This window comes from Vipera ursinii, assembly GCF_947247035.1.
Source record: "Vipera ursinii genome assembly, chromosome: 15".
NCBI lineage: Eukaryota > Metazoa > Chordata > Lepidosauria > Squamata > Viperidae > Vipera > Vipera ursinii.
Window position 1 is genome coordinate 128,554 of NC_139528.1, and position 22,035 is coordinate 150,588.

The following is a 22,035-nucleotide window of genomic DNA, read 5'->3' on the forward strand; positions in this document are numbered from 1 at the left end:
AGAGCATCGTGTGTGCCCAGCAGCCGCGCAGGCACCTAGCAGCTCATTTCGGCAGCAGGCGCAGAGGGCTCCCCCGGGGAGCAAAGCGACAGCTTCCGGGTCCTCTGTTAGAGGAAAGTCTTGTATGGGCTCACAACACCAACTCTGAAAGATATTTTGTGTGTGAATTAGGTTTGTCCTGGAAGAGGAGAGAAGAGAAGGGGACTCTGCTGCCTTGCCAAGAGACCCTCTGGAGCTCCTCAGGGCGGGAGATGAGCAGGCCAAGATGGGGGAGGGAGAAGCACAGCGCCTGATGGGAAGCAGGAGCTCCTGGGCGGCCCAGAGGGCGAATTGTGCGGCAATCCACACTCTTCTTGGGTTAGGCCTTGAAGGGGGCAGGGCAGAAGACTGCCAGCCCTTTCCTAGACAAAAACCACAAGGCCAGCTGGCTGGCATCCTGGAATCTCTCTCTGAAAGTGCTGGCTTTCCTTTGGCCACAGTTTGGGAACACCATGGAAGAAATTACAGCCAGACGCACTCTGGCTTTAAAGCATTCTCCTTCCTCCTGGCTTCTGACCTTGGGTTTCCTTTGGTTCACTCCCCCCCACACGCCTTGGGGCATCTCCCTTCCACTAAGCTGCACTTCTGGGTAGCAAGACCACCCCGGGAGACCCAAGCCCCGGCTCTCCCAGAGTTTTGCTATCTGAGCTCCTCCGAGACCCTTCAGCCAGCCTTGGCCCTCTCCTGGCACCACTATCAAACATGCCCCCCCCCCAGTCAAGCTGCCCGCCTGAGAGGGGAGCTGTGATCTGCTCCAGACAAAGCCCAGGTGCTCTGGGCATCCACACTAAGGGAAGGATGGCCGAAGCCCTTCCACACTGCTGCGTTGGGGTTACAGAGGCCAGAAATCAGTGGGCCATTCGCTTATGGGGGGGGGTGTGTTGAATTGGTCTTTGGCCAGAAACTGGGGATGTAAAGAAAAAGAGGGTTGCGACAGAGACCCCCGCAAGGGAGATCATCGCTGCTGTTCCAGGCTTGCTGATGTGACTAGGGTCACTGGCTTCGCGGCTGCTTTTTTAAAAAGCCTGCTTCGAACAAGCGCCGCGGAAAAGACAGCGCAAGCGAGGACTTGGTAAGTCGTCTCTTCTGCGCTCCTGTTCCCGCGGGAGAGGCAGCCGCTTCCTCCTCGGACCGCTTTGCCTCTCTCGGTGCGCTGTGCTGAAAGGGGCTGTGCTGGGATGCGGGGAAAGCGGGACTTGGGCGGAGCCCCCTCCTCGCGGAGCCACGGCCCGCTCCGGCCGGCTCGTCCCCCCGAGCGGGCTGTCATCCCCGTCCCCTTCCCCTCCGTGCCACAATGGACTCTCCCGTGACTGGAGGGGCGCAGCAACCTCTGCGCTCTGGCTCCGCCGCCGCTGCTCCCCCTGCGTCTCTCTGGCGGTTGCGGCGGCGTGCGGCGGCGGCGGGAGCGAGCGCCTGCCTGCCTGCCTGCCGGCGAACGGGCTGGGTACCGCGGGAGCGAGGTGAGCCAAAGACAGACCCGGGGATGTGCAGGCCGGCCGCGGTGGATGCCAGCGCCGTTTCTCCCTTCGTGTAGCCATTTTGTCCTGGGAAAGCTTGGCCTTCCTCCCCGCCTTCGCGCCCCGCGTCTTGTAGCCCCTTCCCCCCGCGGGCTCGCATTGCCGGCCTTGGCTGGTGAAGGACTGCGGGACGGTCCCTGAGGAGATGCTCAGCCGCCGCCGGGGCTGCACAGAGGAAGAAAACCGTAAGGGGGTGGCGTTGGTGGGAGAGAAAATGACCTTGGATGCCGGGGTGGGGGCGCGAGCCGGGGGAGGGGGCTGGGGCTCTTAACCTTTCGCTCATCATCATGTAGCCGGGTTTTTTTAGGCCGACTGAATAATTGGGGGGGGGCAAGCGGGCTCCCCCCCCCAAAGCGCACGAAGTCTGTTGTCTCTCTGGAGCAGCCAACGCGGAGAATGGGTTCCGTCGGGGCTGCAAATTAAAAATAGGTTCCGCGCGGGGAGGGGGGAGGGGAATGATGGTTATGAAAGAAGCCTCTCTCTGGTCTTCGAGGCCCCCACCCAAGGACGGAAAGGAAGAGATGGGCTCGGGAGTCCCAAATTTCCTCAGATCAGCCGATCGCTTGCTCGCCCCGAAAGGATTCCAGCCCCAATCAACTGGACTACACTCCCCATAGCTCACAGCCAGCGTGATCCCCGTTCGGAATCATGGGACCCGAGACGTAGCCCAACGTCTTTGCATATTTAGATAGATTTGATCAGCTAATCAAGTGGGTTTTCGAGCGGACAAGGGCTTCCCGCCGCGCTGGTGAGGCAGCTGTCGCGCCGGATCGCTCGGGCTCTGCGAGAGGCTGTGGCTGGGCTGGCAACGAGGGTCCCTCTTTCTCCGGGGTTGGCGGCGAGGAACGCGGGCGCGGCTTCCCCAGCTATAGGTCTGCAGTTCCGGGGGAGGGGGGGTTCCTTCCCTGCCAGGTTGGTACACCGAAGCTCCCTCCGCGCCCGGCTCGCGTGTTTGGTTCATTGTTGGGGGCAAACATTTGAAGGAGGCCGTGAAAATGCCAGGGCGGGAGGTGACCTTGCCCGAGTCCGGGGGCCGGGCTGTGCGCGAGCCTCAGGTTGCGCGAATGAGGCGAGGGATCCTGAGCCCCGCGCAAGGCCGAACAAGCGTTCCTCTTCGCTTAGGAGCGGCCCCTGGAATCCGGCCCGAGTCGTGTGGGCAACGGCGCTCTGTACACGCTCAGAATGCGGCTACTAGGTAAAATAAGCCCCGGCATGGTACTGGAAGGGGGAGGGGGTCGGTCGGGTGGAAACGGCGTTGAAAGAAATGGTTCCTCCCTTCCCCCCTTTTGGAAAAATCTGCTCACCTAGGTGGAGCTATGCAAATGCCGATGCCGTTCCCGACCCTTTCGGTCAACTGCAGGGAACCAGAAAACGGGCGGAAATCGGGGGCCTTTCGGGAGCCGAAGTGCGCGCTGTGGCTGAAGGTTTCCCGGCCTGGAGGGAGCCGGTTCCCTTCCCCTTTATAGGTTGATAAAGGGTCCTCGTGGCGTGCCGGTTGCATGGCTGCTTCAGTGCTCCCCCCGCCCCGGCGCTCCTTCTTGGGCGAGAAAGAAGAAGGGGCCTGGGGGATGCTTCCACCTCCCTCCTCTGTGTTGGGGGCAGATTGGACACCCACCCCCGGCTGGTTCATGCCAGGCCCTGGAGGTCTCTCTGGGAGAGAGAGAGAGAGAGAGAGAGAGAGAGAGAGAGAGAGAGAGAGAGAGAGAGAGAGAGAGAGAGAGAGAGAACCTTTATTTTCCTGTGGGCACAATGGCATTCATTAAAAATGAAATTTAGTTGCTTTCTCTCAAAGTGTACACATACATAACACATGTAAATGATACTATATTTAACATATGTATAGACCTACACCCTTACATATAAGTAACATATAAATAATCCAGGATCCACTAAAGGAAGCCCAAGCTCCCCTTTGAAGGGCAATGCCATAAGGCGGAGGCAAAAGAGATGGCATTCCCGTGGGAAATGTACATTGTTTGTTTTTCAATCACAAACTGATGCAAAAGCAAATTAAAAAATCTGGACTGGAAAGATACGAAAGTGAGGCAAAATAAGTGAGGCTCACTTGCCCTCTGAGCCTCACAAATTAGGAAGAGGATCTCTGCTGATCCCTGGGCTTGTCAGATAGGAGCCTTGGGGAACCGTTGCCTTTCGCCCCCTGGTTCACAGCCTCTCTCCTGCTTCCAGAGATTAAAAATAGCCTGCTGTGGAGAGGAGAGCACTTTTCTTCCTTCTCCCCCCCCACCAAGCCCCCTTTTACTCCTGTTCTTCCAAAGGCCCCTGGAGCAAGAAGTGGCTCTGTCCCGGTGTGTGTGTGTGTGTGTGTGTGTGTGTGTGTGTGTGTGTGTGTGTATGCTTCTGGAGGGTGCCAGCTTGGACAACTAGGATCCATTGCAAGGCCCCTCGACTTTGAGTTTCCTTATCTGGAAGTGGAGAGGGAAGAAGGACACGGGGCTCATTTGGGAGCAGCAGGGGGAGGTCACCAACTGATCACCTCAACTACCTGCATTTAACAAGAGTTTCAATCGGTGGCCCTTGTTTGTTTGTTTAAACGTGTGCCTTCAAGTCACTCTTGATTCCTGGCAGTGTCTGGAGAAGCCTCTGCAGTTTTCTTGGCACCATTTTAAAAAAAGATTTCCCCTTTTCCCCCGCCTTCCCAGGGTCGAGTGAGGGGACTGGCCTAGGGCCTTCAATCATCTCCCCCCCACAAAGCTGGCTCTCTCATTCATAAATACTGGGGCTTTAACTGCATGGAAGGATTCCCCTCCCTGCAACTACTACAACTTCAGTGAACGGGGGAGAGGTTCTTGCAGCCCCTCCTGGCAGGTAAACTCAATAAAGACTCCAGGGAAAAAGTGTGCCAGTCTTCCTCTGCTCCTGGCCCTCTGACTTCTGGGCCTGCCAGGCTGAGAGGGCGCATGGTCTGGCACTCCTCCTGGGAACTGATCTGAAGGAAGCTGCTTCTTGCTTCTGACAGGAATACAATCTTCCCTTCCTCCTTGGGACGTGGAACTCCAGTGCCACCCTCAGCCTCTCGGTGAGCAGGAAAGATGCAGGCCGTCCCTGCCAGGCTGGCCGCAGTTGGCGCAAGGGGGCTTTTCTCCACCTCATCTCCTTATCCTGCCAGCCAGTTCATGGCTGCAGAAACTGCGCCTAAGTTATGCCTTATAGCAGCCTAGGAATAAGTCACCTATTAAAGCATATATACAAAAGCACGGCAGCAGGTTTATTTCTCGCCTCAGGCTTTATTCCAAGAGCTTTTTAATGGTGGGGAAATGCCCTCGGATTTCTTTCTGCCAGCTTCTCTCCCTCTCTTTCTGTGCATGTGTTGGAGGGGGATGTACCTTGAACCTCGAGAAAGGAAGTGCTTAGTGAAGGGGCAGCTTTTGGTTCTGATCTTCCAAACTCCCTTCTTAACCTCTTGGCTGAGGCTTGGACAAACCGGCTGCAAATTCTGGCTCGGGAAAGCCTTGGGGTTTCCAAGTGGGACGTGTGGCACAAGCTCCCACATTGCACATGTGTGTGATTGCTGAGCAGGTGAGATATTATCCAAGCAAAACTGGGCCAGTCTCGGTATCCACCAGTTGCGATCAGAGAGAAAAATCAAAGAGGGGGTAAGAAGGTGGGAGGTCTGGATAAGATGGCAATGCCTGCACAGGACTCCCCTCTCACCCAGAATAGTCCCACCCAAGAGGGAGGGCTGGCTGTGCAGGGGGTGAGAGAAGCCGGAGACTGGGGGTGGGGTGGGGGTGGGTCAGCTAGAAAGACATCCAAGGCAGCGCTGGGGGGCAACCGTCCCTTTCCATTGGCTGGTTCTGTCCTCAAGTGGCTCGACTTCTTTTACTCTCTTCCACTGAATCTTGTCCCCATCTTGCCTGTTGGGTCAGCTGAGCTGCCCTTTGATGGCTGGGCTTCTACCTGACCGTATGTCTCCTTCCTTTGCAGGGCTGCATTGCTCCCCTTGGCAGGCACCGCCGCCTCCTCCAGAGCAGAAGCCAGGGCTCAGGCACATGGGTTGCCCCCCTCGAAGAGCTGGTCCTTGAAGGGGGAGTGTCTGCCTAAAGGAGGAGCTGCCTGCCTTGTCGGTGGGTGCTGAATACGGTGCCTCCCGCTCAGCCACCCACGCCTTCCTTCTCCTCTCATCTCCAGGCCCAAAGGGCTGGTGGGAACCATGGACGAAGGCTTTAGAGACCGGACCGCCTTCATCCGCGGTGCAAAGGACATCGCCAAGGAGGTGAAGAAGCAGGCGGCCAAGAAGGTGGGCAAGGGGGTGGACCGCGTGCAAGACGAGTACACCAAGCGCGCCTACGCTCGCTTTGAGGAAGAGGACGATGATGACTATCAGCCTCAAGATGGATACTACCGTGGGGAGCCCTCGGCCGACGAGGAAGGGGCCTCCAGTGACGCCACGGAAGGCCACGATGAAGATGACGAGGTCTATGAGGGGGAGTACCAGGGGATCCCCCGGAACGATTCCCTGAAGGGTGGAGACCGGCTGACGGCCAGCCCGGAGGCAGCCAGCGAGTTCAGAGACTTCGATGACCTGGAAGGAGAGAAGAAGAAGGAGAAGGAGGAGCTTTCCCAGCAGTATGAGCTGATTCTGCAAGAGTGCGGACACGGGAGATTCCAGTGGACGCTCTACTTTGTGCTTGGACTGGCCCTCATGGCTGATGGAGTGGAGATTTTTGTGGTCGGCTTTGTCCTCCCTAGCGCTGAGAAGGACATGTGCTTGTCAGACTCCAATAAAGGCATGCTGGGTGAGTCCCCAGGGAGGCCTGATTTTCCTCTTGGGGTAATCTGGCAAAGGAGGCATGACCTTGGGAGGGGGGGGCGGGGCTGGCCCGATAATGTGTTTGTGGTTGGAGATCCAGGTTTTTTATAAAGTTTAAAGTTTCAGAAGACAGTAACTTTCCTAACCCCCTCTTGGAGTCCTAGAGCTTCACAGAGGATTGTAAAAAAAAAGAGGCTTTCTGGTAGTTGAGATGAAATAGGTTTTTAAAAAACAACAAAAAAATCCAGCTTAGGAAAGAGGCATAATAATTTTAGCAAGAAATTTGCAGCCCTGAAGGAAGTCACACCAGTTCACGTGGAATGAGTTGTGGAGTTGGTACTGCTGATTTTTCGGCGACAGAAAGTACTTGTAGCAAACTTTCAGATTGCATAGTGCTCTCTTGCCACCAGTACAGTCTTTATGGGATCAGACAGATTGGGAGCACAGTTAAGGGTTTGACCACGTGGTGCGCAGGCGTCTCGGGACAGAGCTGAGATTCTATAGAAACTGAGCTGCTGGGTTTGCACTGCTTTGGACTTTGGGATTGTATGACTGCTCTGCGTTGGATGCAAGCAGACAAATTCCATGCCCATGAAAAAGTAACAGAGCAGGGAGGACAATGCTGTAAGTTTTCATTTTTTCCTGAAATACTAGCTCTTGGCATTTAGGGATTCCTTAATTTTACTAAACCATGCCATTAGGGCCACCAGATGGTTTTGGGGGGAGAAAAAGTTGAATATATTCATGGAGGAAATGACTGCTCTCCGCACACAGGCCAGGATCAAGGTGATCAGGGTCCAGCCATCCAGCTGGCTGAGCTCCCACCGGTGCTCTGGGCCGGTGGCACCCTTGGCCTGATCCAGCAGGTTCTGCTCTGCTTAGCATTGTACATTTCCGGGCATCTCTCTGTTGAGGTAATCTGTGGGCCAAAGAGAGGATTCTGTGTCCATTTTAACAAAGAACACACTAAAGAAAGGCAGCAACTCTCCCCCAGGCAGTGACCCCAAGTACGGGGGGGGGGGGAAGATATCATCTCCTGAAAGGAGCGGAAGCCCCTTGGCTGCTGCAGGAACAGCAGCTCCCTGGCCGCTCTGTGACTCAGTCGGGGACGCGGCAGCTGCTGCTGCTGCTGGCTGACTCATCTTCCCCTTCTCCATCTTAGCGGCTCGGTGCAGAGAGACCAGCCCCCTCCCCAGCTTATCTCCTTGCTGCTTTGGGGCGCTGCAAGGAGGCCAGCGGGGGCGGGCAGGAGGAGAGAGAGCACAGCAGAATTAAATTCCCCAGAAAGGAAGAACGGTGCCTGGGTGGAGGAAGCCTGGTGTCTGTGTGTGTGTGTGTGTGTGTGTGTGTGTGTGTGAGAGAGAGAGAGAGAGAGAGAGAGAGAGAGAGAGAAATCGGGGGAGGGGGAGCTTTTGAGGCAATAGCAGGGCCAGCTTTCCATGCGACACCACTGCAGTGCGGCAAAGCCAGCCTGCCTCCCCATTTCTGGTGGGGAAAGTCCGGGCAGGAATGGGGCAGCGAAAGCTCCCTTCTAGTTTGGGCCTTGCAGGTGTGCCAGGCCCTTTTCCACTGCTGTGGGTCTCCTACGTTTTGCCACTGATGAGGCTGCTTTCTGAAGGCCTTGGCCGGGACTCTCCGACAGCCAGGGTGGTTGGAGAAGATGGGCACTGAGGCCTCAGCAAAGGGTGGGAGAGGCTGCCCAGAGGGCGCATTGGCCCAGTAAGCAGAGCAAGGCCTGTCCGGGACCACATGGGGGCTCCTTGATGGCTGGTGCCTCCAGTGAACATGCAAATAGCCCATCAAGGAGCTCATGGGGGGGTGTCTCCTAGCTCCTGGTCACTCCAACACTGGTTCAAGCCTGGGGCCCTTTTTTTTTAAAAAATCCCATTTATATCCCGCCCTTCTCCGAAGACTCAGGGCGGCTTACAATTTAAGCACAAACCAATGTGCTTAGCAGTAGCCTTCATTCTATGTATATGCCTGCTTATTAGGGCTTTCGCGCCCCCCCCCCAAGCGGCATTATTACAAAGTCAGCTTAATTGCCCCCAACAATCTGGGTCCTCATTTTACCTACCTGGGAAGGATGGAAGGCTGAGTCAACCTTGAGCCTGGTGGCTCAAGGTTGGTCAGCTGTCTGACAGCTCTAATTTTTGCTCTTATTTATTTGAGCAATCCGGCCTGGTTTGATGGGTTAACGGCTGGGTTTTTAACATGGTTTTAATTACTGTTTATATCGGGCATAATATTTAATTGTTTTTTAATTTTTGTACTTTGTTTTTAATATTTATTGCCCTGTACACCGCCTTGAGTCCTTCGGGAGAAGGGCGGTATAAAAATTTAATAAATATAATATAAATATAATAATATAAAAGCCAGAAACCCTCCCCCCCCCGCCAAGTCAATTTCCTCCCAGAAAAGTGCAGGTGAAGCCACGGAGGAGCAGGGGTGCCTCTCCAGCAGGGAGCAGCGTACAGATCCACCCCAAGGGTGAGACGGAGCCATTGGAAATCTCCACAGCCCCCTCTTGCCTCACAGCAATGGAGATGCTGCCAGAAGCCTCCTGGCTGTCAGAGCCCAGGCCAGGCCAGCCGGGTGTCGGGCAGGAGGCACAATTGGCTGGTGTTGGAGAGGTTAATTCTGGACCACGAGCAGGTGGAAAGAGTCCCCACCCACTGAGCTTGCTCTGGAAGCCACGGGGCACCTTCCCCTCCTGGCCCTCAGCCTGGGTCACCAGCTGGGTTGGTGTTAATGCAAGCCCCTCCGTCCCCCAATAGCGCCAGGCTCTATCTGACTGCCAGTCCTTTCCCCAAGAATAAACAGAGGGTTGCCAAGCGCCCTCTAGGACCCGGCTGCTCTGCTATAACTCCTCCTCCTCCTCCTGTCTCTCTCCTCCAGGCCTGATTGTCTACCTGGGAATGATGGTGGGTGCCTTCCTGTGGGGCGGCCTGGCAGACCGGCTGGGGCGCAGGCAGTGCCTGCTGATATCACTCTCGGTCAACAGCGTCTTTGCCTTCTTCTCCTCCTTCGTGCAGGGCTACGGCACTTTCCTCTTCTGCCGGCTGCTCTCTGGTGTGGGGTAAGGGGACCCCGGGGGCTTTAGTCTGGGGACAGCCTGCCTGTTCTCCCACCCTGAGGCCTTCCAGGGCGAGGGTGCAGTGGGCATCCACCTCCTCCCCCAGCAGAACAGAGCAGTGTGTCCGAGATCAGGCAGGGCCGGCTAAGGTTTGCAAAGACAGCGAGATGCAACTTGAAGGCATCTCCATTGGCCCCAGCGCAGGGGCTCTGAGAAAGGGACGGGGCTGCCCGAGTTGTTTTGGCCAGGAGGGTGGCGGGGTCTCCCCGTCCGTCTTCTGAAATTGCTCTCTCTCTCCCCCCCCCAGCATTGGGGGGTCCATCCCCATCGTTTTCTCCTACTACTCGGAGTTCCTGGCCCAGGAGAAGCGTGGTGAGCACCTCAGCTGGCTCTGCATGTTCTGGATGATCGGCGGCATCTACGCCTCCGCCATGGCCTGGGCCATCATCCCCCATTATGGTGAGTCCCAGAGGGCAGGGGGAAAGGAAGGATCAGGACGTCCACAGGCCGAAGGAGACCCACGTGGGGCTGAGCCCTTTCCAGCTCAGCTGCAGGCCCCTGGCTGGCTGGCTGGCTGGCTTTCCAGCCCTGCAGCAAGGCAGTGGGATTTCCTCTTGGGCCCACGGAAATTGGCCCTCTTTTATACACGTTGACCCATTTGTCCTCCCAAGTCGGGCAGCCTCCGACCCAGCAAGCAGGAGGGTTTGTCCCTCCTTCCCAATCCATAGGGGTCTGCCATGTGTGCCCTCATGGGGCTTGGAAGCTCGGGAGGAGAGCCAGGGTTCAGCCATTCTTCTCCCAATGGGCTGGACCTAGAGGCTTGGGGGGGGGGGAAGAGAGTTTTCATAGGCAGTGAAGAAGACATTCCCCTTTTGTAAAGCCCTCTTCTCCATCACACACACACACAACCTCCCCCCGTCACACAGGGTGGAGCTTCCAAATGGGATCTGCCTACCAGTTCCACAGCTGGCGCGTCTTTGTCTTGGTCTGCGCCTTTCCGTCGGTTTTTGCCATCGGAGCACTTACCAGCATGCCGGAAAGCCCCCGCTTCTTCCTGGAGGTAAGAAGACCCCAGTGCCCCCTTTCAAGGGACGGAGAGGGCTGCTAGATGCCCACAGAGCGAGCCCTAGGCCGGTGTTGGGCCAACTCTGCTTCCCCGTTGCCTGTCCCCCAGCAGCTGATGCGGGAAGGGCCCAAGAGCTGAGCCTCCGAGGGGTGAGGGGCAGAGGAAGACCCTCAGGGAGCAAGTGGGTGGACACCTCCCTGTTTCTCTCTTTCTAGAACGGCAAGCATGACGAGGCCTGGATGGTTCTGAAGCAGGTCCATGACACCAACATGAGGGCAAAAGGCCACCCTGAACGGGTCTTCTCGGTAGGACCTTTCCTCCTTCTCCTCCCCATCCCCCTCTTCCTGGCGACCCGCCCACCACCAGGTCTCTTTGCATCTGTTAGCAGGGACCCTCCCTGTTACCCTCTTGGCTGGGGGGGGGCTCTGCTTGACTTTCAAGCTGGGAAGGCTGAGGACCCTCACTGCTCCTTGCACGTTCCATTGGCAGGTGACTCACATCAAGACAATCAAACAGGAGGACGAATTGGTCGAGATCCAGTCGGACACAGGGACCTGGTACCGGCGCTGGATGGTCCGCTTCCTGAATCTTTCTCAGCAGGTCAGTTGTCCAGGGTGGGGGGTGGGGGCTGGGGGCAGGGTTTCTGGGACTGCTGGGTTCCCTTCATGGGAGCCGTGCTGGGCAACCACACCAGCCGGGGGAGGCTGCAATTCAACCGCGGCCTCCGCAAAAGGCTTTTGGACCAGGGACCACCTCCCAAAGGATGCGCGGGAGAAGCCGCCCAAGTCCCTTGTGCCCCTTGCTGCGTCCCAGACCTGGGAAGCTCCAAGCGCCTCCCCTCCGCTTCCACAGGTCTGGGCAAATTTTCACCAGTGCTTTGCTCCCGAGTATCGTCGGGTCACGTTGATGATGATGGCAGTCTGGTTCACCATGTCCTTCAGGTGAGCCATGCTGGGGGAGAGCCAAGCGACCTGGTGCTGGATCCACAGATCTCCCGCGAGGGAGGGAGGGAGGTGCATTGGTCCCTTCTCTGAAAAACAAGAGGAGCCCAAACCCCTCTGGGCTGGGCTGACAATGGAAAAGCCCCCCCATTTCCCCTGGCCTAAAATCCCTGGGTTATTTCCTCTTCCATCACAAGCCCCCCGAGATGATTGGCAGAGAAGAGCCCAGGGCTCCTATAATGAAATGTTGAATTGACATTCATGGAGCCGTGAGGATCGAGCCCCTAGTCTATGCGGGGATGCAAAGAGGAATAACGTTGAGCCTTTAAGTAACAAAGAGCAAACCTCGCATCGCTCCTGCCCACGAGCAACGCCACCAAAGACAGTACAAGCCACAGCCACGTTGTAGCCGAGGGTCTTCGCTCCCAGCATTTCCCTCAGTTGGAGTTGGAAGGACCAGCACCCTGACAGGAGGAGCTGTGGGCTGGGCAGCTGGACTTAGGGAGGTTGCTTGGACCCACGGCCTCCTTGCCCCACCAGGGTCCTTGCCCAGTGAGGAATTCTGGGAGTCGGTGCCCCAACGCCCCGGGTGTCATCAAGTTGGGAAGAAGGGTGTTCTGGAAAACCAGCCCTTCTCTCTAGTTGAAGGTCCTCCAAACCTTTCTGGTTCTTTCTCTCCCCTCTTCCTCCACCTGCCTTGGCCATTGGGCAGCTACTACGGTCTGACCGTCTGGTTCCCAGACATGATTAAACACCTCCAGAATGTGGAATACGCCTCCCGCACAAAGGTCTTTAAGAACGAGACGTTCAGACACATCACCTTCAACTTCACCCTGGAGAACCAGGTCCATCGCCAGGGGGAATACTTCAATGACAAGTAGGTGTCAACCCGGCTCTGCTTCAGAGGCTGGCCCTGTGACGAGCCCAGTGGGGCTTCAGTTGGGGCAGAGATGAGATGCTTCCTTGAGCAGCGTCGTCTCTGGGCTGTCCCCTTCTGGGTTTTTTTCAGGACAAGGAAAGGGCTGGGCTACCTCAACACCCCACACTGCAAAGTCTCCCAAAGCAGAGATACTTTTCAGGTGGATTTTTGTAGCCTGGCCGAGCATGGCCTGCAACCCACTGTAGGCAGAGAGCCGCGTCATGCCGAGTCTGAAGGAGCCACCTTAGAGGGCTCAGCAGCCTGCATGAATTAAGCAGTGGACCTTCAACCTCCTCTCTCTCCCCCTGGACAGGTTTATTGGCCTCAAGATGAAGTCAGTCACCTTCATCGACTCTTTGTTTGAAGAGTGCTACTTTGAGGACGTCACATCGAGCAATACTTTCTTCAGGAACTGCACTTTTCTGGCCACTGTCTTCTACAACACAGGTAACATGTCTGAGGCGGCCGGAGCTGCTCCTGGGCACCTCTGGGTGGGTGGGTGTCCTTGGGGAGTCTCCGTCGTCCCTCCCGCCTCAGCTGGGCTTTCTCAAAGGCCTCTGAGCGCTTGCCTGCTGCTGAGCCCACCTCACGTCCCCCGTGAAGAAGTCACAGCCTTTGCAGTTCCTGACTTCAGACCAACTGAAGACAGAAAAAGGAGGCTCCAAAGCAGCTCTCGGCCTTGGAAGACACCGGCAGGCAGGCCCAGTCGGGTGGGGGGAGCAGTTAGCACCGAGGAGCCTGCAACAGGCCATTCAGAAAAAGGGCTGTCCTGAGACAGCAGCCATAACCAGACGGTTCCTGGGTGGGCTCCTGGCTTGAGCAGACGGAGGGGAGGGGGGGCTTAAGGGTTGGGACCCGGCTCCTATGGGGGGATCTGCCTGGTTTCTTTAGGGAATGGGCCTAAGCCCTGCCTCTCGCCCCCAGACCTCTTTGAATACAAGTTCATCGACAGCCGGATCGTCAACAGCACCTTCCTGCACTACAAAGAAGGCTGCCAGCTGGATTTCAGTGACGACAACAATGCTTACATGATCTACTTTGTCAGCTTCCTGGGCACCCTGGCAGTGCTGCCGGGCAACATCGTCTCTGCACTCCTGATGGACAAGATCGGGCGTCTTCGCATGTTGGGTGAGGGGGCCCCCCTTTTGGCAAGTGCTTGGCAGGGATCAGCCCCCCATCTCAGCAGGTCGTCCTGGGAGACGGGGAGTGGAAGCCCCCCGAGAGACGTGGGTGGCCCCTTTTCAGCCCTGGGACTGGCTGTCAAGGGGCCGGTTTAGGATCTGGTGTGGCGCTGGACCCCTTCTGAGCTCTGCATTGCTCTGACTCTGGATGCCCGATGCCCTGGTGGGATCTGTCTGGATCAGAGGCTTTGAAACCAGCCACGGGGATTCCTGGTCTGGGCAGGACTTCATAGTGGAGGCAAAAAGGTTTCTGAGCCTGCCCGTTTTTCACAATGAGGTCTAGAAACGGACCGCGGTGAGCTAATGCTTGTCTTCCTCCTTCGCTGCTCCTCCGACCAACGCAGCCGGCTCGAGTGTCATGTCTTGCATCAGCTGCTTCTTTTTGTCCTTCGGCAAAAGTGAGTCAGCCATGATTGCCCTCCTCTGCTTGTTTGGCGGGGTCAGCATTGCCTCCTGGAACGCCCTGGACGTCCTCACGGTGGAGCTGTACCCTTCGGACAGAAGGTGAGACTCTCCCGACTTGCCTTCCAGGTGGGGGGAGCAACGGGATAGCTGGGCAATGGGTCTCGCCTACACAGTGTGTGTGTGTGTGTGTGTGTACACAAGGGTTGTCTTGGTGAAAATAACTGCCCCCTGTGAGCCTGTTTGGGGAGGAGCCGGCTCCTTCGGGCATTTTCTGTGCTTCTGCCCCTGATGGGCTCCTGGTGGCCTCGCTCTTGAATGGATGGTGATCCCGCCCAGCCACTGGAACCAGAAGGGATGGGGGGACTCGGTCAGAGCTCTGCACCCACAAAAGCTTCCCACTGTCCCTTCCTCCTCCTCCTTCTCCTCATGGCCTCCCCCTCCCTGCTTCCAGGACCACCGCGTTTGGGTTCCTCAATGCTCTCTGCAAGCTGGCGGCGGTTTTGGGCATCAGCATCTTCACGTCGTTTGTGGGCATCACAAAAGCCGTGCCCATTTTACTGGCATCAGTGGCCCTGGCCGTGGGCAGCTCTCTGGCCCTGAAGCTGCCGGAGACCAGGGGGCAGGTGCTGCAATGAGAGTGAGCCCCCGGGCTCTTCTGCCCCCGCTCCTGCCCGGGGGAGATTTAGCGTTGTAGACACTGTGACTGTCTTGTTGTACCATTTCAATGGGAAATCTGTCTTCGCTTGGGTTTTCTTCTGCAAGCTCACTTGTTCTTTGAGTTCTCCTCACGCTCCTTTCTCCCACGGTGCTGAGGTGGACATGAAGGTGGGGAGGCCAGAGAAGCCGGAGGAGGGCAGGCCAAGCCGTGGGAGATGGGTGGCATTTACAAGTTAGGCATTAGCAAACATAACCCCAAATCTTGTATTCTGCAATCTATTTTCCTGCTTCTAGATCATGGTTTCCGTAAGTCTGTGAATATGTGAATATGTCTTCTATTTGTCCAGTAAACTAAGACTACAACTCCCAGCAGCCATAGCTAGCTAGCAGTGAGAGCTAGAAGCAGGGATCCACATAGTACAAGCACACAAGCAGACAGATTGGGGCTCTGCTGGCATTTGAATTGGAGGTGTAACCTCGCTTTCCTCAAACCTGGTGGGCATGAGCCCCCCCATAGCACAATTGTCTTTGGAAAAGATTTTATAAGGAGTTCTTTAACTTGCAACTGTTTGCAATGGTGCTTTTGAAGGGGTGGCCCCTCCCTCGGGGCTTATCTAGGACCCCCTTGGGCCTTGGCCATTCCTGGCTGTGGGTGAGTCAACCCAGTGGGGAGGGGGAGGGGAGGGCGAATACAACCATTTTAATTCCTGAAGGAAAGGAGGAAGCTCTTCCTTCTTTCTTCCCCCTGAACATTGAAACTTGGATTTTGTGCATCCGAGTGCAATTTGTGAGGAGTTAACCAGAAATGCCTAATTGCATTTGTCATGAACAGCCCAAAAGAGCACAACATAAGCGGCTGGGTGCCGGAGCAAAGAGCGACAGGCAGATCTTGGACCAAATGAAGCATGGTTTTATGTGGCCTCTGATATTTTGCCATCTTGTACCAAAAAGGGAGCCCCCCTCCTTGCACCCTAACCCTTCACTCCCCTAATTGATGGCGGGACCACTGGGGGGGGGCGGCCCCATGTCCTTTTGCCCCTGTAGCAATGATGATGGTTCCTCCTTTATTGGGAAGAATGGCTGGGTGTCTTGTCTTCCTCTTCCTTGAATCTCTCCAGATGGAGAAAGCCACATTTTCTTGCAGGGTGAGGAAACTGACAGCCCCCCACCCCCACCCACGCTGAAGAAACCTTAGCGGGTGAAATGGCATCCTCCCTGCTGCTTCCAGACCTCGACCTGCCCCGGCTTTAGTTCCCCTCCCTCGTTTTGGTGCAGGTGGGCTTCTGAACAAAACCAAGACACAAACCATATGTAGCTCTATCTGTGTGCAAAACCAACTGACAAACACTTTGTGCTGTGGTGTAGTTTTTAGATGTTTGTAAAGAACAATTTAAAAAAACCTGGAAAAAAAACAACCCATCTCAACTGTAGTCTCTGGGTCATTTCATTTTGTATAAACAGAAAAGCCAAGAATGGTGATTAGACAGGAGTTATTTTAAATGTCATTGTGAGAAACAGTGATTTTTTTAAAAAAAGATGCTTTGGCTAATGTGTACAGATTGTTCAGCAGGAAAAGGAAATCTGGATGTTTGGCTGAATCGAGCCGTGTTCCCACGACCACCATAATGAACTTGTAGTTAACAATAATCCATGTAAAAAATGGAAATAAAAGTTTGAAAAATTTAATGATTTTTCCTGCTTGAACTGTGCTTTTTAATAACCTGAGATTAACGTCCATTCCACAGGCCACCTTTTTTGTGGGAGCTGCAAGACCTTTTTAAAGAAAGCCAAATCAGTTTGGGGGGAGGGGGTGTGTAAGGGGTGTGAGACCGGAAGGGAGCCTCCCCCTGCAGGCAGGGTCTCTCTTGATGGGGGGTGGCAAGCGGCAGGCAGTAAGGCTGGGGTTCGGGCTCTCCTGTCATCTGGGGGGGTTTCCCAGTGCCGGCCGAGTGGGGGCCCCTCTAAGGGTCGATTGAGCCCCTCCTACCTGATGAGGGATGCTGTTTTTAGCGCACGCTATGGCCTCCGTGCGCCTTTGGCGTCTAGTCATGCCGGCCACATGACCACGGAGACGTCCTCGGACAAACGCTGGCTCTTCGGCTTTGAAACGGAGATGAGCACCGGCCCCTAGAGTCGGAAACGACTAGCACGCATGTGCGGGGGAACCTTTACCTTTACCTTTACCTTTATGGCCTCCCTGCCAACCTGGCAGCGTCCTGGGGTGGAGCCTGGCTTGAGCTGCAATCTCCACTGGAGGCCATTTAGCCAACATGTCCGCCAGAGCGCAGGGCGAGTGCCAGGAGCAAATGGACATTTGACCCTGCTGTCATTTCAGCCAATGCTCTTTCCTCTGAATCCTTTGCCGAGGGGAGGGGAAGAAATTGCGGCCCTCTTTTCTTCATCTCCCCCCCCCCCAGCTATCTTCCTTCCCCCCAAAGTGAGCAGACACAGGGAGGAAAGCCCAAGGCATTTAATACACTTCAGCAGACACCAGGCACGGGAGCAAGCTGGAGGGGCACCAAGGGCTGCTCTGGGCAGCTCAAACCGGAAGGAGGTCTGGAGGTCAGGGCCCACCCGCACCGGCTTGCGTGAGCCCCGTCTTCCCCAACTTGCCAGCCGCGGGCGGGTCGTGCTTGGCCCCTCCCAGGCACCGGGGGCTCTGGCCGACGTGCGAGCCCTTCTCCCACTGCTGCGGGGTCTTGGCCTGGATGGAGAGCGAGTGGACGGGGCCGGCCAGCTCTTCCTGGAGAAGGTCGTTGACCAGGCGGTGCCGATGGATGAGCGAGAGGCCCTCGAAGCGCCGGCTGGCCACCACCACCCGGAAGTGGGTCTCCGCGCCGCGCGGCACGGCGTGCAGGTGGCTGTCGTTGATGACCTCCAGGTGGAGGGGCTCGAGGGCCGCCTGCAGCTTGGCCCGGATGCCCGACTCCACCGGCTTCTCCATGGCCGACCCGCTCAGCGCCGCGCGTCCGGCGGCGGAGGCTGGGCAGCGGAGGGCACGGCCGAGCACCAGCAGGCTGGAGGAGAGCATCGGAGAGCCGGCTGGGAGAGCTGTAACACAAACGCCGGGGAAGGGGGAGTCTCGGCGCCCGGGTTCCCCACCGCCCGGGGCGCGCGGGCATCGAGGCCCTCGTCCCTGTGGGCAGCCCGAGGCGGACCGAAGGTTTGCAGCCCCCCCCCCCCCGGCTTCGGAAGGGCAAGGGGGCTCTGCGCCGGCCCGGCGCCTCCCGAGGACTCACCTGCCGCGCCCGACCTCCGAGATCGACCCCCAAACCGCGCCCCTCCCTGGGCTGCGCGCCGACCGCCTTCCTTAGCTCGCCCAGTTGCCGCCGGCCCGGCTGTCGGGAAAGCGAGACCCTGCCAGCCCGAGGGAAGCCAGCGGCATTACACTTCCCGGCAGCCGCGAGGACCCTTCTCGTCTTTTCGCGCTGTTGCATTCTGGGAGCCGTAGTCTTTGCGCGCCGTACGCGATTTTGCAAACGGTCGCTGCCGGGCGCGGTGGGGAAAAGCAGGTTTCTGGCCGCGGAGGCCCCGGTCCTCTCGCGGCCGCCCAGAGTGGGTCAATGGGAACCCCACACCGCGTAGCCTTTGCGGCCGGCTGCCGCGAACTACATCTCCCATCATGCTCAGCCGGCTATAGGGCTGTCTCTCCCTTCCCTTTGTCTCACCTGTGTCGGAAGCGCGGGTCCGCCGCTCTTTTCTTCCTGAGCGCGCGGCGTCTCCGCGAAGGGGCAATTATGACCTCACCGCGCAGCCTCCTCCAGCGGGAAGCGCCTAGCTAGCATCCGCCCCTAGTCTCCAGGTGTGCGGCAGGTAGATTTTCCTTCTACCCCGGCTGTCAGCGCGCCTCCTGATCCTGAGCAGCAGATTCCCGCACCGAGGGATCCTGAGCCGGCGCAGGCCCGGATTTGCCCACCAGGTGGCGGGCGAGCCATTCTTCCGCTTTCGGCCAGGCTGGTGGCACCAAACGGCTTGTCCGGCAGGAGAAAAGGGGTGATTCCTTCCTGTTCCTGCCCCCCCCCCCAGCCTGGATTTCCAGGGCTCCTTTTATCAAGGTGGTCTGTTTTTCACTTCGCTGGCTGGTGTGTGTGTGTGTGTGTGTGATGGTGCTCTGTGCAAAGAGATCAAGACCTTTCTTTCCACATAGCTGGTGCTGGACTCCTCACTTGTCCTAGTCGCGGTGTGGGAACTCCTTTCGGAGCCCACCCAGCTTGGCCTCCATTCCAGCCTCCAGCTTCATGTCACACTCCATATGCTGTGCCCACCCCCTGCCCCCTTTTGGCTGCCCCCTCACCCAGGCCAGGTGTAATCCCTTTGGCCCCTGGCCCTATTGGACCCTCTGCTGTCAGTGGGGCCCAGTGGTTGGGGGTCCATGGGGATTGTGGGGGAAAGAAGGTGGGTGCTTCCGGTTGGCCCAGCTTCTCGTCCAGCAAAGGCATCAGAGCAAGCCGCTCTCCCGCTCTGGGCCTCTCAGTCTCCCAAGACTCCTGAGGAGGAGAAAATGAATGCCCTCTTTCTGTTCTTTTAATATGCTCTTCAAGGGTTCGGCTTTTCCAGCTGGCCTTCTCGGGTGCTGAAGTGAGTGAGGATGGCACTGCAGATGTCCTCCAGCTCCTTCTTCCGCTCCTCGTAGGCCTTCTTGGGCGCAAGCTGGTTGTCATCCATCCACGCGGCCGTCTCCTCACACATTTCCAGCAGCCTCCGCTTGGCCCGGTCGTCCAGGGACTTCTCTGCCGCCGCCCTCTTGAGCTGGAGGGTGCTGGCCTCCAGGGCGTTGAGGGCTTCCAGCTTCTCCTCCTGCAGTTTCTCCTGCACTCGATGCTCCTCCTCCTCCTGGAGGATCCTCTCCATCTCTTCCCGATCCAGCCGGGCCCGGGTGTCGATGACGGTGAGCTCTTCCTTCTTGCCCGTGTTTCTCTCCATGGCTGAAACAGTGAGGATGTTGTTGTGGTCAATCTGAAAGGTGACCACAATAATTGGGACGCCCCGTGGTGCTGGTTGAAGGCCGCTCAGGGTGATAGTGCCCAGGAGACGGTTGTGCTTGGTCAGCATCCGCTCCCCTTCGTAGATCTGCAGGAAGAGGCTCCCCTGGTTGTCCTCCGTGGTGGAGAAGTTCCTGCTTTCCTTCGTGGGAATGGGGGAGTTGCGCTTGACCAGTACATCCATCACGCCTCCCACCGTCTCCAGCCCCAAGGAGACAGGGGTCACGTCCAGGAGGAGAAGGTTCTGCAGGTTTTGGTATCGGTGGCCTGTCAGAATGGCGGCTTGGATGGCTGCCCCATGGGCCACCACCTCCTCGGGGCTGATGCTTTTGCACAACCGCTGTCCATCAAAGAATTTGGACAGGAGCCTCTGGATCATGGGGATGTGTGTGGAGCCTCCCCCGAGGCCGATCTCGTGCACCTGGCTCTTCTTGAGCCCTGCTTCCTCCAGCACCTGCTGCACCGGAACAAGGGTTGCCTGAAAGAGGTCACCACACAAATCTTCAAAGCAGGCCCGTGTGACCGTGGTGTGGAAGTCAATTCCCTTGTAGAGCGAGTCAACGGAGACTGTGGCTGCCGTGCTCGAACTCAGGCTCTGCTTGGCCTTCTTGCAGGCCTCCTTCAGCCTCTGCATGGCCTTCCTGCTCTCCGTGGGGTCCTCCTGGAACTTGTTCCTGAACTCTTGGGCGAGCTGGTTGGCCAGCCTTTGGTCAAAATCCTCTCCCCCCAAGTGGGCATCCCCTGCTGTAGCCACAACTTCAAAGACGCCATCCTGGGCGGTGAGGATGGAGACGTCAAAGGTGCCACCGCCCAGATCAAAGATGAGGATGTTTCTCTTCCCCTTGCGTTGGTGGGTCTCCCTGAGCCCATAAGCCACTGCAGCTGCAGTGGGTTCGCTGACTAAACTCAGGACGCGGAGCCCTGCAATTGCCCCCGCGTCGATAGTGGCCTGGCGCTGAGCACCATTGAAGTACGCTGGGACCGTGATGACGGCCTGGGTGACCGGGCGGCCTAAGGAAGTCTCAGCTACCTGCTTCAGCTTGTAGAGCACCATGGCGGAGATCTCCTCAGGGTACAACTCCTTCTCCACCCCTCGGTAGGACACCCGGATCTTTGCCTTGCCATGGCCAGCCTCCACCAGGTGGTTCGGCCTGTTCTTCAGGTCCGACTGCACTGAGGGGTCGTCGTACCTGCGGCCGATCAGCCGCTTCACGTTATAGACGGTGTTTTCTGGGTTGAGGCTGGCCTGGAGCTCTGCTGGCTCCCCCACCAGGCGCTCCCTGTGGGTGAAAGCCACGCAGCTGGGAGTGGTGCGGCTGTTGTGGTCATTGGCCAGGATCTCCACCCTCCCCCTCTGGCAGACTGCCACGCAGGATTTTGTGGTGCCCAGGTCAATTCCCACGGCTGGACCTTTGGGGCAAATTCTGGCCGTGTCTGGTCTCCATGTGGAGGGAGTGTCTGGCCTGGAGGTGGGCCCGGGCGCGTCTGCATGGCTGAGGTCAGCTCCCATAGGTGGCTCTTTTCCTGAGCAGCCCTGGCCTTCTGCCAAAGATGGAAAATTGGCAATCCCAGGGGGTAGCTCTCTTAGGTCTGCGCCCCCCACTTCTCCTTCTGGCCTTTTCTTCAGAGGACAGACACCCCTCCCCCATCACTGTGCATGTCACAATGGGCCCCTGGGACCTGTTGGGAGGCTCGGCGTCCCCAGCAGACGGCAGGCCCTTTCCTCTTCTGTGTCCCAGTGGAGATTCTGCTGCAGAGCCCACCACTGTTTCCACCTGGAGAAGATGGGGCGAGGGGCTTTTCTCTTGGGACAGCATCTTGACCTCCTGCTTCCAGCCACGTTTGGGGAAGCAGACAGTGCTGGGCCTCCTGGGTAAGTGCAGGTTGCCTTTGGGCAGGCTGTCTGGTTTTATTTTTTGTCCCTGATCTGGATCCCTTTTATGGTGGGTTTCAGAGCCGGACAAACCAACAGAAGCCTTAAACAGGATAGAGAACCCAGCCCATAACTGGAGAATGTGAACACTGTTCAAATAAATCTAGAGAAAATAAGGATTCTCTGACATAAAGTAAGACTTTTGAAAGTCCAGATGGACTTCATCCTTGAGCTCTGGTGGCTGTCATCCAAGGACCACCTCTGAGTCATTAACTTCTCCATGGCCTTCTAGACCGTGTCAAGAGCCAGACAAGGGGTGAGCAGGCCGAGCTGTGTGGCTCTTGTGTTCCTGCACTTTTGAGAATGCCCCTTGTGGTGCTCCAAAGAGGTTACAAGAGGGAGAAGCCACCTTGGAGCTGACGGCCACTCAGATGATCCCGGCCTGGTCTGCCCTTAACGCCTCTTCTCTTTAGTCGTCCTGCTAAGCCTTAACTTGTATTTGGACTCTGGGCTCATGGGCTGGTCGGGGCCTAAAAACCATTAGTGAAACTAAATGGTTGTAATCAGAGAAGGACTCATTTTTTACCCATAGTTTTAATGTGCCCTTTGGG

General features: G+C 57.1%; 3 protein-coding genes across 3 annotated transcripts; 1 reads left to right on the plus strand and 2 right to left on the minus strand.

Annotated features, from left to right (window-relative positions):
- Positions 1 to 5,727: 5,727 nt before the first annotated feature.
- On the plus strand, positions 5,728 to 14,547 carry SV2A (synaptic vesicle glycoprotein 2A; the record flags this gene model as incomplete). The annotated part of the gene is made up of 12 exons (XM_083374299.1): positions 5,728 to 6,313; positions 9,223 to 9,403; positions 9,708 to 9,859; positions 10,327 to 10,460; positions 10,682 to 10,771; positions 10,956 to 11,066; positions 11,319 to 11,407; positions 12,120 to 12,284; positions 12,640 to 12,773; positions 13,251 to 13,454; positions 13,852 to 14,011; positions 14,364 to 14,547. 12 exons carry the CDS (start codon positions 5,728 to 5,730, stop codon positions 14,545 to 14,547), a joined length of 2,190 nt encoding a protein of 729 aa, XP_083230425.1.
- Positions 14,548 to 17,030: 2,483 nt separating this feature from the next.
- Positions 17,031 to 18,330, minus strand: BOLA1 (bolA family member 1). The gene is made up of 2 exons (XM_083374475.1): positions 17,809 to 18,330; positions 17,031 to 17,620 (listed from the first exon to the last, which is right to left on the minus strand). The coding sequence occupies exon 2, from the start codon at positions 17,598 to 17,600 to the stop codon at positions 17,133 to 17,135; it is 468 nt and encodes a 155-aa protein (XP_083230601.1). The 5' UTR covers positions 17,601 to 17,620; positions 17,809 to 18,330; the 3' UTR covers positions 17,031 to 17,132.
- A 775-nt stretch (positions 18,331 to 19,105) lies between these two features.
- On the minus strand, positions 19,106 to 21,061 carry LOC310647495 (heat shock 70 kDa protein 1-like; the record flags this gene model as incomplete). Its single annotated transcript, XM_083374809.1, has 1 exon — positions 19,106 to 21,061. One exon carries the CDS (start codon positions 21,059 to 21,061, stop codon positions 19,106 to 19,108), a length of 1,956 nt encoding a protein of 651 aa, XP_083230935.1.
- Positions 21,062 to 22,035: the final 974 nt, after the last annotated feature.